Below are 14910 nucleotides of genomic sequence, written 5' to 3'. Positions count from 1 at the left end.
ATCCTTGACCAATTCCCCCAGTCCCCGTCCTCCCACACCCACAGGCTCAGCAATAATTAAAATAAAAAAAGTTCATATCGTGGCATTTGGCTCTTCTGAGCGACCAAGCTCAGAGCCAAGTCTGGCTCCAAGAGGCGTCTCCTGGAGACAGACATGGAAGTGGGCTTCAGGTCCATTTCATGGTCTTGCTGGTTGTGCAACTGGTCACTTGGCTTCACAGAAGCAAGCAAAGGGTAGGGAGGTGGGGAGGAAGGGGAGGGAGAGTGACCCCCTCCAAAGAATTTTTCTAACACCCAACAAATGTCATATGTTTAGACCTTTTTTTCCTGTATAGACCCTCCCAATTTTTGAGTGCTGTTTTTGGGAGTGGGCACAGGAAGTGCCTCTGAGCAGCTACAGAGCAGAGCCTCCCTTCTCTGGCATGGCCTGGAGTGTCCCATGGGATGGAGGAGAGGACGGGGCAGTCAGGCAAAGGTTAGGGGAGGAAAGCAATGGCAAAGGCTCAGACTGACTCCAGGAAATGTTTGTATTTCTCCACCAGGAGGGAGGATAAACAAGCGTGTCCCTGCCTTCTGGGCCAGTACTGTGAGCTCTCCAGGACAGAGTGAGTCGCAGGAGAGAGAGGAAGCCGAGTATGAAAATTCTTCTGGGGCTGCACTCAGCAACTCCTCTGCAGCGCGAATCTCATGGGACCCTCTGGCCACTTCCCACCTACAAGATATCGCGTGCATCTCGGAGTCTGGCCGAGCTACAGGCTTTACCTCTCTGGAAGACAAGCGGCTTGTAACCCCAGCTTCTTAGAAAGGACCTCCCTGTGGCTTTCGTTTCCTGGCTGATTTCTCCTCCGGGTGTGGTAGCCCCATCTACCCCTGGGTGCCGTGACTGATTGTCAAGGTGATGAGGTTGAAGGCACAGCCACTGGGTCAGTGGTAGCACACAGATAAGCACCTGTTCCTTGGTGGGGACTCCAGGGGCCACTGGGCACCCCGGACACCTGTCCTCCCTGCAGTATGGACAACAGGTCATGCTGCCTCCTTGAGGGGGACCTCATCTCTCAGTTGATGCCACCCCTGCTCATACTGGCCTTCGTGCTTGGCGCCCTGGGCAATGGGATTGCTCTGTGTGGTTTCTGCTTCCACACGAAGACCTGGAAGCCGAGCACCATTTATCTTTTCAACTTGGCCGTGGCTGATTTCCTCCTCATGATCTGCCTACCCTTCCGGACAGACTACTACCTCAGAGACAGAAACTGGGCCTTTCAGGATCTTTCCTGTCGCCTGGTGCTGTTCATGCTGGCCATGAACAGAGCCGGGAGCATCGTCTTCCTGACAGTGGTGGCCGTGGACAGGTATTTCAAAGTGGTCCACCCCCACCATATGGTGAACACCATCTCGAACCGGACTGCAGCTGGCACCGTCTGCGTCCTTTGGACCTTGGTCATCTTGGGAACTCTGCATCTTTTGATGGAGAGCCACCTGTGTCTACAGAAGAATGCCACGTCTTGTGAGAGCTTTATCATGGAGTCGGCGAACGGCTGGCACGACATCATGTTCCAACTGGAGTTCTTCCTGCCTCTGGGCCTCATCGGGTTCTGTTCCTTCAAGGTGATCTGGAGCCTGAAGCAGCGGCAGCAGCTGGCCAGACAGGCTCGGATGAGAAAGGCTATCCGCTTCATCATGGTGGTGGCTGCTGTCTTTGTCACTTGCTATTTGCCTAGCGTCCTGGCCAGACTGTATTTCGTCTGGACGTTGCCCTCCAGTGCCTGCAACGCATCTGTCCATGTGGCCCTCCACTTCACCCTCAGCTTCACCTACATGAACAGCATGCTGGACCCCCTGGTGTATTATTTTTCAAGCCCCTCATTTCCCAAATTCTATACCAAGCTTAAAATCCATCATTTGAGACCCAAGCAGCCAGGACCCTCAAAGTCACAGAGGATGGAGGAGATGCCAACTTCTGACCTCTGTCGTAAGAGTTGCGGCAGCGTGACAAATAGTGTCCAAAGCCAGCCAGATGTTCAGGGGGACCTCCAAGTGTGTTGAATGGCACTAAAACAAACAGGTCAGCAATGTCAAGGAGGTTAGATGGCCACTTTGAGTTAATTCATGCTCAGGGGTGGGGGACCTTGAAAATGCTACCACCCCTTCTTAGCTGTATCTTTTTTACTCTGTTGGAAGTGAAACCCACGTTCCTCTACCTTGGGGAAGGTTCCAGTAGGTGGAAGTGAGTGTGTTGCGTTTGTGTAATCTGATTACAGTGATAGGGGACAGGATGGGCATGTGTGTTGGTTAGGAATTGCTCAGCTCCTGTGTAATTTTAAACGGATGAGGATACAGGTATGAATCATTACTGGGTCATGTTCTTGCTCTGGGGGGAAGTTATTGAACTTAATGATATATTGCTATTTCCTATTCTTTGACCTTAAACCCTTACTTATTTTGAAAAAAAAGGAACTGAACTGAGTCAATAAATAAAATAAAAGGAACTGAACTTCTATTTTAGGCTGAGAGAGGCTCTTTAAATCAGGATGTCTTGGTTCTGATGATTTTCATCTCCTTTTGGGCCCCTCTGTATATTTCTTTGTCAATGTCTTGACTTCCAGGTAGTCCAAGAAGGTGCTAAAGGACAGGCACCTTCCCTGGTTTCCCCAGGGCTTGCTGAGAGTTTGAAAGCCTGCTGTCCTTTCGCATGTGCTAAATCCAGTATAAGTGCTTTTGACTGCTTGTTATGTACGTGTGGATTGAAATCATTTTTTCTTTCTTCTTCAAATATTTACTGAATTTGAATTTAGTATCGGACATCTGTGTCCCTTGTGCCTGGAGGGTTATTACTCTACTCTTGCGTGCCAGCAGTTTTGGGAGGAGTAGCGATGTGTAAGACCCTCACCCTTTCACTGAAAATCGTTTCTAGACCATGCAAACATCACAGTTTTTCTCTCACGGTGGCTCTAGCTTGTGCATAAGGTGTTTCCAAATAGGTTTCTGGAACCCTCAAAACCAGATGATTCTGTGAAATGACAGGCTGCTCCTCCCTTGAGTTAAGGGAAGGGAATCCAGGCCAAACTCAGCTCTATTCCCAAGCCACAAAGTGGTGAAAGTAATTCTCTATTCTTCCACTTACACCGGCTCTAATTCCCAGGGTAGTCTCCCCACTTAAGGACTTTGCCAACATTTCGTTCTTTAGCCTGAAAAGACCCGGGGGAGACTGGCTTATTACTTCCTTCTTCAGAGGCACTGCACAGCCTGGCAATCAAAGGAACAATCTGTAGAGAGTCTGACGGATCTAATTTTGAATCCCAACTCAGCTACTTCGTAAACATGTGATTCTGGGGCAGATTTTAAACTGCTTTCAACTTCAATTCCCTTATCTGTCAACAGGGTTAACAATAATAATGACCTTCAGGAACTGGGGTTGTGGCTCAGTGCTACAGCACTCACTAGCATGTGCAAGGTGCTGGGTTCGATCCTCAGCACCACATAAATAAATAAATAAATAAATAAATAAATAAATGTATTGTGTTCAACTACAACTAAATAGAAAATATATTTTTTTAAAAAAAATAACGACCTTCAAAGGGTCATTGGACAGATTCAATGGATTCAATCCTGAAGCACAAGGACTTTATTCACCGTTATGTCCCCAGTGCCTAGAAGAACACCTGCACATAGTAAGTGCTCAAAAAATAATTGTTGAATGAGTGCATGAAGAAGCACATATGAATCACGAAGCTCTATGTCTGCCAATAAGTGCTCAATGCTATGACTTATTCCCTGAATACATTTTATATATAAAGAAACTGAAGCCAGGTGTGTCGGCACATGCCTGTAATCCCAGACAGGAGGATGGAGAGTTCAAAGCCAGCCTCAGCAACTTAGAGAGGCACTAAGCAATTCAGTGAGACCCTGTTTCTAAATAAAATACATAAAGGGCTGGGGATATGGCTCAGTAATTTAGTGCCCCTAAGTAGTTCAATTCCTGATAGGAAAGAAAGAGAGAGAGAGAGAGAGAGAGAGAGAGAGAGAGAGAAAGAAACTGAGACACAGAAGTGATCTCTCTGTGGTTATGAGCCCCTAAGTAGCCACCCCATTATCTCTTACTCTGCAGCTGCTCAGCCCAGGGAGGGGTTAAGGTTAGGAATTTTCTTTTCTTTTCTTTTAATACTGAGGACTAAAATTCAGGGTCACACACATGCCAGGCACAGCACTCTACCACTGAACCACATCCCCAACCCTTTTTCTAATTTTATTTTGAGATGATGCCTCACTAAATTGTCCAGGCTGACCTCGAACTTACGATCCTCCTGCCTCAGCCTCCAGAGTACCTGGGATCACAGGCATGCGCCACTGTGCTTGGCTAAGACAGGGATTCTTATCAGCATCAAAGGACCACAAGCCTCCCGACAGAAATCTGTGAAAACCCCGTGCTTCTGCTTTTAAAATTCTATTTTGGGTTATAACTCTTTCCTGGTCTGCTGCTTTGTTGCTTCATCTTAATAAAAATGTGTTTTGAAAGAAAGTCTCTTTCCTGTGTGACTTTGGTTTGGAAGACTCTGTGACTTTGCCTTAGAGAAGGAACAAAAGTCTCTACAACCCAGAAGCTCATGGGCAGGTATGTGGACAGAGCTTCTCACTAAAACCAGCAAGAACCAACGGAAAGACACATCAGACCAAACCTCAAACTTGGGCTTGATTCTAAGTTTGCTTCCCTTTTTAAGTTCATAGAATGTGACACAAACTAAATCTCATCAAGAAACATTCTTCAGAAATCCTAAGGAAGAGGAATGTAGCTTTGTTGAAAAAGCCCTGTTTAAATTACTTGGAAGAGGAAAACTGTTGTTTTGGAGGGAAATATTTTACCCTGGTGGAGTCTTTTAGGAAGAGTTACATGAAATTGTAGAGGGTATAGAACCATATATTCCATAGGCATCATGTAGGGAAAATGAAAAATACCTTTTTTTTTTTTTTGAGGGGGGTACTGGGAATTGAACTCAGGGGCACTCAACCTCTTGCCCCTGAGCCACATCCCCAGCCTTATTTTGTATTTTATTTAGAGATAGGGTTTCACAGAATTGCTTAACACCTCGATGTTTCAGAGGCTGGCTTTGAACTTGTGATCCTCCTGCCTCAGCCTCTGGGATTACAGGTGTGCACCACCATACCTGGTCAGAGTGGGTTTATTTATTCTTTATTAAAATTAAAATTGTTGGGCTGGGATTGTGGCTCAGCGGTAAAACACTTGCCCAGCAAGAGCAAGGCCCTGGGTTCGATCCTCAGCACCACACAAAATAAAATAAAGATATTGTGTCCAAGTACAACTAAAAATAAATATTTTGAAAAAAAAAAAGGTATTGTGTTCATCTACATCTAAAAAAAAATAAAAATTTTTTTTAAAAAAAGAGAAATTATTAAGATAGTGTCTGAAGTCACACGGTGTCTGTAGGGTCTGCTTTTGATTCTCTCTGGGACACAGGGGTTAAACAAGTTGTTAAATATTCTGCAGGGAGGGCTGGGGCTGGGACTCCGTGGTAGCGCACTTGCCTAGCATGTGTGAGGCACTGGGTTTAATCCTCAGCACCACATAAAAATAAAAAAATAAAATAAAGGAATGGTGTCTATCTACAACTAAATAAAAATAATAAGGGATGGGGTTGCAGCTCAGAGGTAGAATGCTTGCCTAGCAAGCGTGAGGCACTGGGTTCAATCCTCAGCATCATAGAAAAATAAAATATAGATATTGTGTCTACCTATAACTAAAAAATAATAATGATAATAAAAACAGTCTACAGGGAGGCAGGTCAGGCGAGGCTGGGACTTGGCCCCACTGTGATCAAGCTCTGGCCTTACTTCCTTCTGATCCACAGAGGGTTCCAATATGACTCAAGACTCCATCATCACAGTGAGAACATTCGTGACTTCAGGACTGGCTCCATCATTTGCAGGGCCCAAGGCAAAATGAAAATGCGAGGACGCTTGTCTAAAAAGTAGTAAGAATTTCTAGATTAAAATAGCAGAGCTTTAAACCAAACCCCAGCCCCTCCCTAGCTCATCTATGCAGCTGGGTGCATTATCCTACTTAGTTCTTCTTTTTCAAGATTATTTGATTATTCTGGTTTGCCCTTAGGTTTCTCTTTTCTTTTCACATTAAACCCAACACTATATTTTAAAACTCTATAAAGTATTCTCCATATACTTTGTAAACTTCCCAACTCCTTTTTTTTTTGTGTGTGTGTGTGTGTGTGTGTGTGTTGCTGGGTACTGAACCAGGGGTGCTCTACCACTGAGCCACATCCCCAGCCCTTTTTTATTTTTTATTTTGAGACAGGGTCTCACAAAGTTGCTTAGGGCCTCACTAAGTTGCTAAGGCTGGCCTGGAACATGGAATCATTCTGCCTCGGCCTCCTGAGTTGCTGGGATCATAGGTATGTGCCATGGTGACACCCGGTAACAGTGGTTGCTTTAGGTCACTAAGTTTTGTGTCCATTTGTTACACAGCGGTAGATAACTGAAACAGGAATCCCAATGTAGTCAAAGACATGGAATAGTTAACTACTTCACCTCTCTAAGCCTTGGCATTCCAATCTGTGAAATGGGGATGATAATAAAAGCACCTCTCTCACAGGGTTTTTGTGAAGATTAAATAAGGCCATACATGCAAATCTCTTAGTACAATGCCTGGCACACAGCCTGTAGTTGACAAATGATAGCTAGTTTTTAAGTGGCTGTTGTGTTTGTTTTTGCAGTGCTTGGGACTGAACCCAGGGCCTCATGCATGCCAGATACTTAAGTGCTCTACCACTGAGCCACACCCCCACAGCCCTATAATTTTTAATAATACCCATCTGAAGTTCTAGCTACTCAGGCAGCTACTCAGGATTCTTTCAGCCCAGGAGTCTGAGGCTGGCCTGGGCGCTACAGCAAGACCCTGTTTCAAAATAAAATTAACTGGATATGGTGGTGCGTTTCCATAATCCCAGCTACCCAGGAAGTTGAGGCAGGAGGATTGCAATTTCAGGGTCAGCCTCTGCCATGTAGTGAGATCTTGTTTCATAATAAAAAATAAAAGAAAGGCTGAGGATGTAGCATAGCAGTGAGGGGCTTACCGAGGATGCGTGAGGTTCAATTCCCAGTACTGTAAACATAAATAAGTACACACGTAAATTTAACTAAAATTTTTTTAAAAATTCAGTTCCCTGGCACACCTTAAGCTGTCAAAGAATAACCAGGAGATTCAAGTTAATTGTCAGAGTCATGGAGCTTCCGCCAAAGTCTGTGGAATCACTGTCTTAGTTCTTGTAATGATTCATCATAATAAGTTTCTGTACAGCTCATGCACAAGTAAGAAAAAAAGTCTATGAAAGAAGGACTTATGCAAGACAAAACATGCTCACTGTATGGGGGAGAACGGGAAATTCAGATTTGCATTCCGTCTGAACAGTTATGAACTTTGATTTTAAAATCATAGGCTGAAAACCGAAAGGAAGCTAGAAGGTTGTCTGACTCCTCAGTTTGCAAGAGAGGAAGCTGTGGGGTTAAGGGGTTTCCCAGTTGGTTAATGATAGAAACAAAACAAGGCTCAGCTTTTTTCCAGTCTTCCCCAATTTCCAAGGGTGACAATATTTGTTGGTCTTCTTTTTCAATTTTACCTGCGACTAACATTTTAAAAGATTACAAAATTGTAAAACCAAGGAAGGAGGATCCCTTGCAAATTCCAGCTCCCAGAAATTACTGAAAATAGTTTTCCTGACTCTTCTTATTAATAAAGGCCCTCAGGATTACTTCATAATGGTGATGTCACCCAAGTGCACACATTTATCCAAGAAGAAAATGCAATATTCCCAGGCAGCAAGGACAGGGGGAAAAATGGCCAAGTATTTCCACAGAACCTGAATACAACTGCACAATGCAACCTCAACAGAGTGCAAGCTGACAGGCGAGACGATGGCATAAGAGACACATAATGGTTAGGGACTGGATGTCAGTGCCAGATTCTAACTCAAGTTCTGGGTGGCCCTGAGTACATTTCCACCCTCTCTGAGCTTCACTTTCTCCCTTCCTTCCTTCCTTCCTTCCTTCCTTTCTTTCTTTCCTTCTTTCTGTACTGGGGATTGAACTCAAGGACACTCGACCACTGAACCACATCCCCAGCCCTATTTTGCATTTTATTTAGAGACAGGGTCCAACTGAGTTGCTTAGCTCTTTGCCATTGCTGAGGCTGGCTTTGAACTTGGGATCCTCCTATCTCAGCCTCCCAAGCTGCTAGGATTATAGGCATGCGCCACCACACCCAGCCATTTTCCCCATTTCTAAATCAGAGTCAACAACAGTCCCTCCCTCATAGACCACAGTCAGAGGATGAGATGAGACAATGTATTCAAAGCATATAGTGCATAGGTGCCACTGTCAACCCCAGTTTCATCATGACCTTCCTCTTTGAGGGTCCCTAGTCCGATGAGAGTCTAATATCAGGTCATCCTTACTCTATTTAGCTGTCAGAGGTCTATAAACCCCTGTTAGTGAACCCAAGTATGCAGCTAAAGGAATAAATCTCCAATTTCTCAAAGTAGAACACCACAATTCAGAAATCTCTTGTGCAGCAAAACTTGATAAAACCAAAGACTAAAGGGTAGAAATGTTCTGCAGGATGACACCCAATCCCACTAAAAAAGCCAAGAGGTAGTATGTGAAATGGTGTCCTTCTGCAAAGCCAAGTTCAATGACTGCTTAGGTCCTGTGGTTTTAACCCTAATTTAAAAAAAAAAAATTAGAGTTTTTAAAATATCATGTGCAGGCTGGGGCTGAGGCTCAGTGGTAGAGCACTAGCCTAGCGTGTGTGAGGCACTGGGTTCGATCCTTAGCACCACATAAAAATAAATAAATAAAATAAAGATCCATTGACAACTAAAAAAATATTTTTTAAAAAATATCATGTGCTTACGGTGGGGGTGGTGGTTATATGGTGGTGGGTGGCAGAGCATATATAAGGATTCTCCATACTTTCTATTCAATTTTGCTGTGAACCTTAAACTTCTCTAAAAAAATTAAGTTTTATTCATTATAAAAAATCACATCCTTAAAAATAAATCACTTAATTTAGCATGGAAGCATATCAAAATCTAATATAAACAAACAAGAAAAACCCAACTTAATTTAACATACCACTGGCAACCAACCTGGGCTTAAGTTTTCAAACATCTTATGAAATTTTATGCTTTCAAGTAGTATTTTTCCCCCCTAACCAGAGATTAATTGCAGAATTCTATTGTGGAAAAGAAATTCAGGTTTTTACACAGAAGTGGCATAGGGAAAAAAAGCTCAAATTAACCCATAAAACTGGTAAAATGGCCAAAGATGGTCTTGTCAGTCTTTCCCAAAGCAATCACGTGCATGCTACCATTTTTTAAATCAGATGCATGCTAATATTTCATGCTAATTCTGAAGGATTCTGGAAAACCATACTGTTTGGCACAGGGACATTATTATTGCAATTGTTGATCTGTCAATTATGTAAACAAACCTAAGACTGTCAATTAATTTTCCAGTGCTGAGCAGTTAGTCAGGTCCATACATACAGCCTTCCAAAGGGATGTCCCCATTTTTTTTTTTTTTTTAGTAATTTGCAAATGACATTTGGCTTGCCTGAACTTATCCTTTACATTTAGAAAAATTTGTGGGTTCTTGTATGCCCAGGGGATTTTTTATTACTTGTTTATGCAAACAGCAGGTTGCATAAGAGCCAAGCTAGCCTTTTTTTTTTTTTTAAGTGATTTCGTAGTTTCCTGGTAACCATTCAGTCATCTATTTCAACACCCTGACATGACATAAAGGCAAATGCTGAACCACACGTTCACCACACACTTCTTCCTTGAGCATTCGCTAGGTGAGGCGCTCTGGAGCGGACAGACCCGATCCACCCATGAACCGGCAGCACTCGCAGAACCATTCTCTGATGATAAACAACAAGAGCTGCTGTGTGTTCCGGGACGACTTCATTGCCAATGTGCTGCCACCGGTGCTGGGGCTGGAGTTTGTGTTTGGACTCCTGGGCAATGGCCTTGCTCTGTGGATATTCTGCTTCCACCTTAAGTCCTGGAAATCCAGCCGGATCTTCCTGTTCAACTTGGCCGTGGCTGACTTTCTCCTCATCATTTGCCTGCCGTTCCTGACAGACAACTATGTGAGGAAGTGGGATTGGAAGTTTGGGGACATCCCTTGCCGGCTGATGCTCTTCATGTTGGCCATGAACCGCCAGGGCAGCATCATCTTCCTCACGGTGGTGGCCGTGGACAGGTATTTCCGGGTGGTCCATCCTCACCACTCTCTGAACAAGATCTCCAATCGGACAGCGGCCATCATCTCCTGCTTTTTGTGGGGTGTCACCATCGGCCTGACGGTTCACCTCCTCTACAAAAACATGTTGACCAAGAATGGGACCGCGAATCTGTGCAGCAGTTTTAGCATCTGCAAAACCTTCCGGTGGCACGATGCCATGTTCTTCTTGGAGTTCTTCTTACCCCTGGGCATCATCTTGTTCTGCTCTGCCAAAATCATCTGGAGCCTGCGGCAGAGACAACTGGACAAGCATGCCAAGATCAAGAGAGCCATCAACTTCATCCTGGTGGTGGCCATTGTCTTCATCATCTGCTTCCTGCCCAGCGTGGCCGTGCGCATCCGCATCTTCTGGCTCTTGTACACCTCGGGGACGCAGGACTGTGAAGTGTACCGCTCAGTTGACTTGGCCTTTTTCATCACCCTCAGCTTCACCTACATGAACAGCATGCTGGATCCACTTGTGTACTACTTCTCCAGCCCATCCTTTCCCAACTTTTTCTCCATGTTGATCAACCGCTGCCTCCGGAAGAAGACATCTGATAAGCCAGATAATAACCGCAGCACCAGCTTGGAGCTCACGCAGGACATGAGTACTACCAGGAGTGTCCCGAACGCCTTAATGGCTGACCCCAGTGAACCATAGAGCCCCTCTTCTCTGGCCCCATCCTCTCGTTAAATAACCTCACCAAGAGGTGAGGTTGTCACCAAGAACCAGGATCTCTGGAGAAACAGTTTGGATGTTGCACACTAGACCTGGCCTCAAGTTCCATGGAACTTCCAAATTCTGAGAATCAGATTTAGAGAAATGGCACGGCAGAGCCAGAGGCTCGGTTGCAAGGTGCGATCACAGAAATCTCGAGGAACGGAACGGAGAGTAAAGGCACCTGAAACTTCTGCTTCATCTCCATACTTCATCTCCATACTTAGAGAAATGGCACGGCAGAGCCGGAGGCCCGGTTGCAAGGTGCGATCACAGAAATCTCGAGGAACGGATAGTAAAGGCACTTGAAACTTCTACTTCATCTCCAAACTTCTGCTTCATCTTCATACTCCATACAATGGCTGATTGTCCATTTTCTATTGCACTGGGATGAAGCCAGGAAGCTGCCCATCGGTACTTGTGACTCGTTGGCTTCTTACCTTCCCTAGACTGAGACTTGGGTGACCCTCAGCTCCTAGTGCACTATCTAGCCTCTTCGTGAACTTCAGAGAGATAAGAAAAGTCAAGAGATTGGAGGGGAGTTATGTTGCTCCTGGAGGGGACTCAGGCATGGCTAAGCAAGCCAGCAGGTCACCTGAGTTCCATGGGCACATTCACCTTTCAGCCATGTTTTAGCAGAAATGGGCTAGGTGAAGAGATTCTTAAGCTTTGGTTAATATCTGAGTTTCCAGAGGTGGTCAGAAAGGGATTATCCCCAGGAGGGACTGAGCTGAACAGTGTTCTGAGGGATAAGGAATGGCATTTGTGCCACAACCAGTAACTAATCCATTCTTCTCTCATTTACACTAATTTGAAGATCAAGCAGTTAAAAGACTTCAGGGAAGAGAACTGCTTCCCACCTGTTTGCTTCTGTCATAAAAGGGAAATATGTGGCTGCCCCGTGGTCAGGAGGGAAGAATCCTCCTGGTTTGTTTGCTTGTGTTTCTGTACTTATAATAATATCTACCATTTTAATAAATTTTGATAGGAGACACAGTCTGGTATTGCATGTCTGGGTTATGGTTCACAGAAATCGGCTTCTTACTTAAGCAGAGACCTTTATGGGCTGTTAACTATGTCCTGGTAGGAAAAAAACATAGGGACACAGGCACTGAATTATATTATAAGACAGCTAAGTAAAAATGACCCATGTCTTGGGTCAGGAAAGGCCTGGGAAGAAATAAAAACAAATGAATCTAGAAGGGTGATGCAGAAAAGATTGCAAGAGCACCTTTTATTTAGAGTTTGTTTATTTATTTATTTAGAGTTTGGTGAGTACTGCAATTGGTATTTGTGTATTTAAAAAGGAATCAGACCAGAGTGGGATTTTTTTTCCTGTAAGAGGGGGAAGAAAGAGCTTCCTAGGGAATAGTTTCAGTTCCCTGTTCTGAGATGGAAAGGAGATGTACTGGTTTGGGTCTGTGATCCGTCCAAGTTTCTGTTACGATTTCATTTCCATATTCTGTCACTCCTTGATCAACAAGATGAGGCTTGCTGACTGGGATGCAGATAAGGAATGCAGATATGCAGACTCCTAGCCTTCTATGAATGGCAGTGAATGGAGAAAGATGGCTGGGGATATAGCTCAGTTGACAGAGTACTTGCCTTGCATGCACAAGGCCCTAGGTTCAATCCCCAGCACCACAAAAATAAAGAATGAAAGAACCACTTCAGTTATTTATATTAAAAAATAAATGAAGAAAGACACTTCTGAGTTTCTCAGAGAGGTTCATCTGTCACCAAGAATCTAATAAGTTAAAAGCAGGGATCTCTTCTTAAAGAAGAGAGAGCAGAGATGAGCTCAGAGGAAAGTCGGGACTTCCCCAGCCTCAGATATATGAGTCAGCACCAAGCCCAGTGTTGAAACTCCAGTTCTTCCAGGGGACCAGGAGGTTTGAAGTGTTTGGAACCCAACAACTCACATTCATTCATTCATTCATTCATTCAGGCGTTTCCGGTGTGCCAGGTGCGCAGGGGTGGGGATAACTGGGAGGGCCTCTAGAAGGAAGTAACCTTGAGCAGAGCCCTCAATGACAAGACGGAGCAAACAATGAGAAAATCTCAGGGAAGGACATTTGCTAATGCAAAGGCCCTGAGGTGAGAATGAGTTGGAAGTAGGTGAGTGTGTTAGTTTCCTGTGGCTGTCTTAACAGAGCACCATAAACTAGGTGGCTTAAAACAACAAAAACTCATTCTTTCACAATTCTGAAGGCCATAAGTTCAATGTCAAGGTGTCGTCAGCAGCGTGCTGCTCCTTCTGGAGGTTCTGAGGGGAATCCAGTCTGTGCCATCCTCACAACAATCTTGGGTGCTCCTTGGCATATCAGCACATCGTTCCAGTCTCTGCCGCCATCTTCACATAGCTTCTTCTCTTGGTGTCTCTCTCTCATTGACCCAGAAGTGTTTTACCACTGACCCACATCCCCTTTTTATTTTTTATTTTCAGATAGGGTCTCACTAAATTGCTTAGGGCCTCCCCAATTTGATGAGGCTGTCCTTGAACTTGTGATCCTCCTATCTCAGCCTCCTGAGTTGCTGGGGATTACAGGCATGTGCCATCACCACTCCCCACATTACAACAGTTTTTAAGAGAGTTATTCCTTAAATTAGATCTGTTTATTTGTCCAGGGGATCACTAATGTCTATTCAAAATGAGAGAAAGGGTTGGGGGTGTGGCTTGGTGATAGAACTCTTGCCTAACATCCACAAGGCCCTGAATTAAATCTCCAGGGCAGAAAAAATAAATAAATAAAATGAGATAAAATGGGAGCCAATAAGGCCACATTGGACTAAACCAATGATGCATGCACTTGGTCTTGAACTGTGGTTTTATGAGAAAAGGGAGACAGGGAAGAAACAGAAAGAATATAGTGGGCCCTTTGTATCCATGGGTTCCATCCCTGGATTTATTATTCCCTAAGCAATACAGTGTAACAATTATTCACATAGCTCTTACATCATATTAGGTGTAAGGAATCTAGCTAGACATGATTTAACATACATAGGAGGATATGTGTAGGTTCTATGCAAATATTAGACCATTTTATATAAGGGATTTGAGCATCCTCAGGTTTTGGTATCCACAGGAGTCCTGAAATCAAGCCCCTGCCAATACTTACATGTATATATGTCTGTGGAGGCACAGAGTGGGCAGTTATCATCATTTATGCATGATTTTCCTTTACCTTCTCTAAACCTGTGTTGCACTGCCTTCTTTATTTTGGTGGATACCAGTTCTGAGGATTCATGAGCTCCATGAGTTAATTGTCCTCTATGTAAGGGGCACCTTACCCCTGAGATACATCCCCAGCCCTTATTTTTTTTATTTTGAGACAAGTTTTCCATAAGTTGTCCAGGCTGGCCTTGAACTTGCCAAGGTTGGTCTTGAATTTGCAATCCACTAGAAGGACTTCCATTGAGCTGCTTCCAAATATCAAGAGACTATCCTTAAGTTTAGAACCACAAAATTGGGGATGCAAGGTCATGTTCATTCTTGATGTTGTGAGCTCCTTTACCTTCCACATTTATTAGTCTCTTCATCTGTGGGCCTTGCCTGAAGTGAGAATATTTGAATAGCACCCCGTATTCTGGTGAAGACACCTCATGGTCCTTAAAATGTCATTTGGTTTAATACCCAAAACACTTCTGAACATGATTTGGTGATCAGCTGGCCTTGCCGCAACTTCACAGATGCTCCATGACCCGCTTCTTTCAGTCCCAAACAACTGCGCTGAGATTTAGCTGACGGTGAGATTTAGCTAAGGAACATGTTCTCCAAAGTGCCTTAGACAGTGGTGGTGTCTGGTGGAATTACTAAGGCCCAGAAATGGACCATTTCCAAACAACAGGGCTCCAGGTCATTTCCAGGTTGCCCATCTTTTG

At 44.3% G+C, this 14910-nt stretch overlaps 2 protein-coding genes across 2 annotated transcripts; both read left to right on the top strand.

Moving 5' to 3' along the window:
- The first annotated feature begins 493 nt into the window (after positions 1-493).
- Hcar1 (hydroxycarboxylic acid receptor 1) lies at positions 494-4515 on the top strand. Its single transcript, XM_005343026.4, has one exon. It carries the CDS (start codon positions 1011-1013, stop codon positions 2040-2042), a length of 1032 nt encoding a protein of 343 aa, XP_005343083.2. The 5' UTR covers positions 494-1010; the 3' UTR covers positions 2043-4515.
- Positions 4516-9756: 5241 nt separating this feature from the next.
- LOC101978400 (hydroxycarboxylic acid receptor 2) lies at positions 9757-12024 on the top strand. Its single transcript, XM_005343027.5, has one exon. The coding sequence runs from the start codon at positions 9913-9915 to the stop codon at positions 10969-10971; it is 1059 nt and encodes a 352-aa protein (XP_005343084.2). The 5' UTR covers positions 9757-9912; the 3' UTR covers positions 10972-12024.
- The last annotated feature ends 2886 nt before the right edge of the window (positions 12025-14910 follow it).

Source organism: Ictidomys tridecemlineatus, chromosome 2 (assembly GCF_052094955.1).
Source record: "Ictidomys tridecemlineatus isolate mIctTri1 chromosome 2, mIctTri1.hap1, whole genome shotgun sequence".
Lineage (NCBI taxonomy): Eukaryota > Metazoa > Chordata > Mammalia > Rodentia > Sciuridae > Ictidomys > Ictidomys tridecemlineatus.
This window is presented reverse-complemented; position numbering and strand designations above follow the sequence as displayed.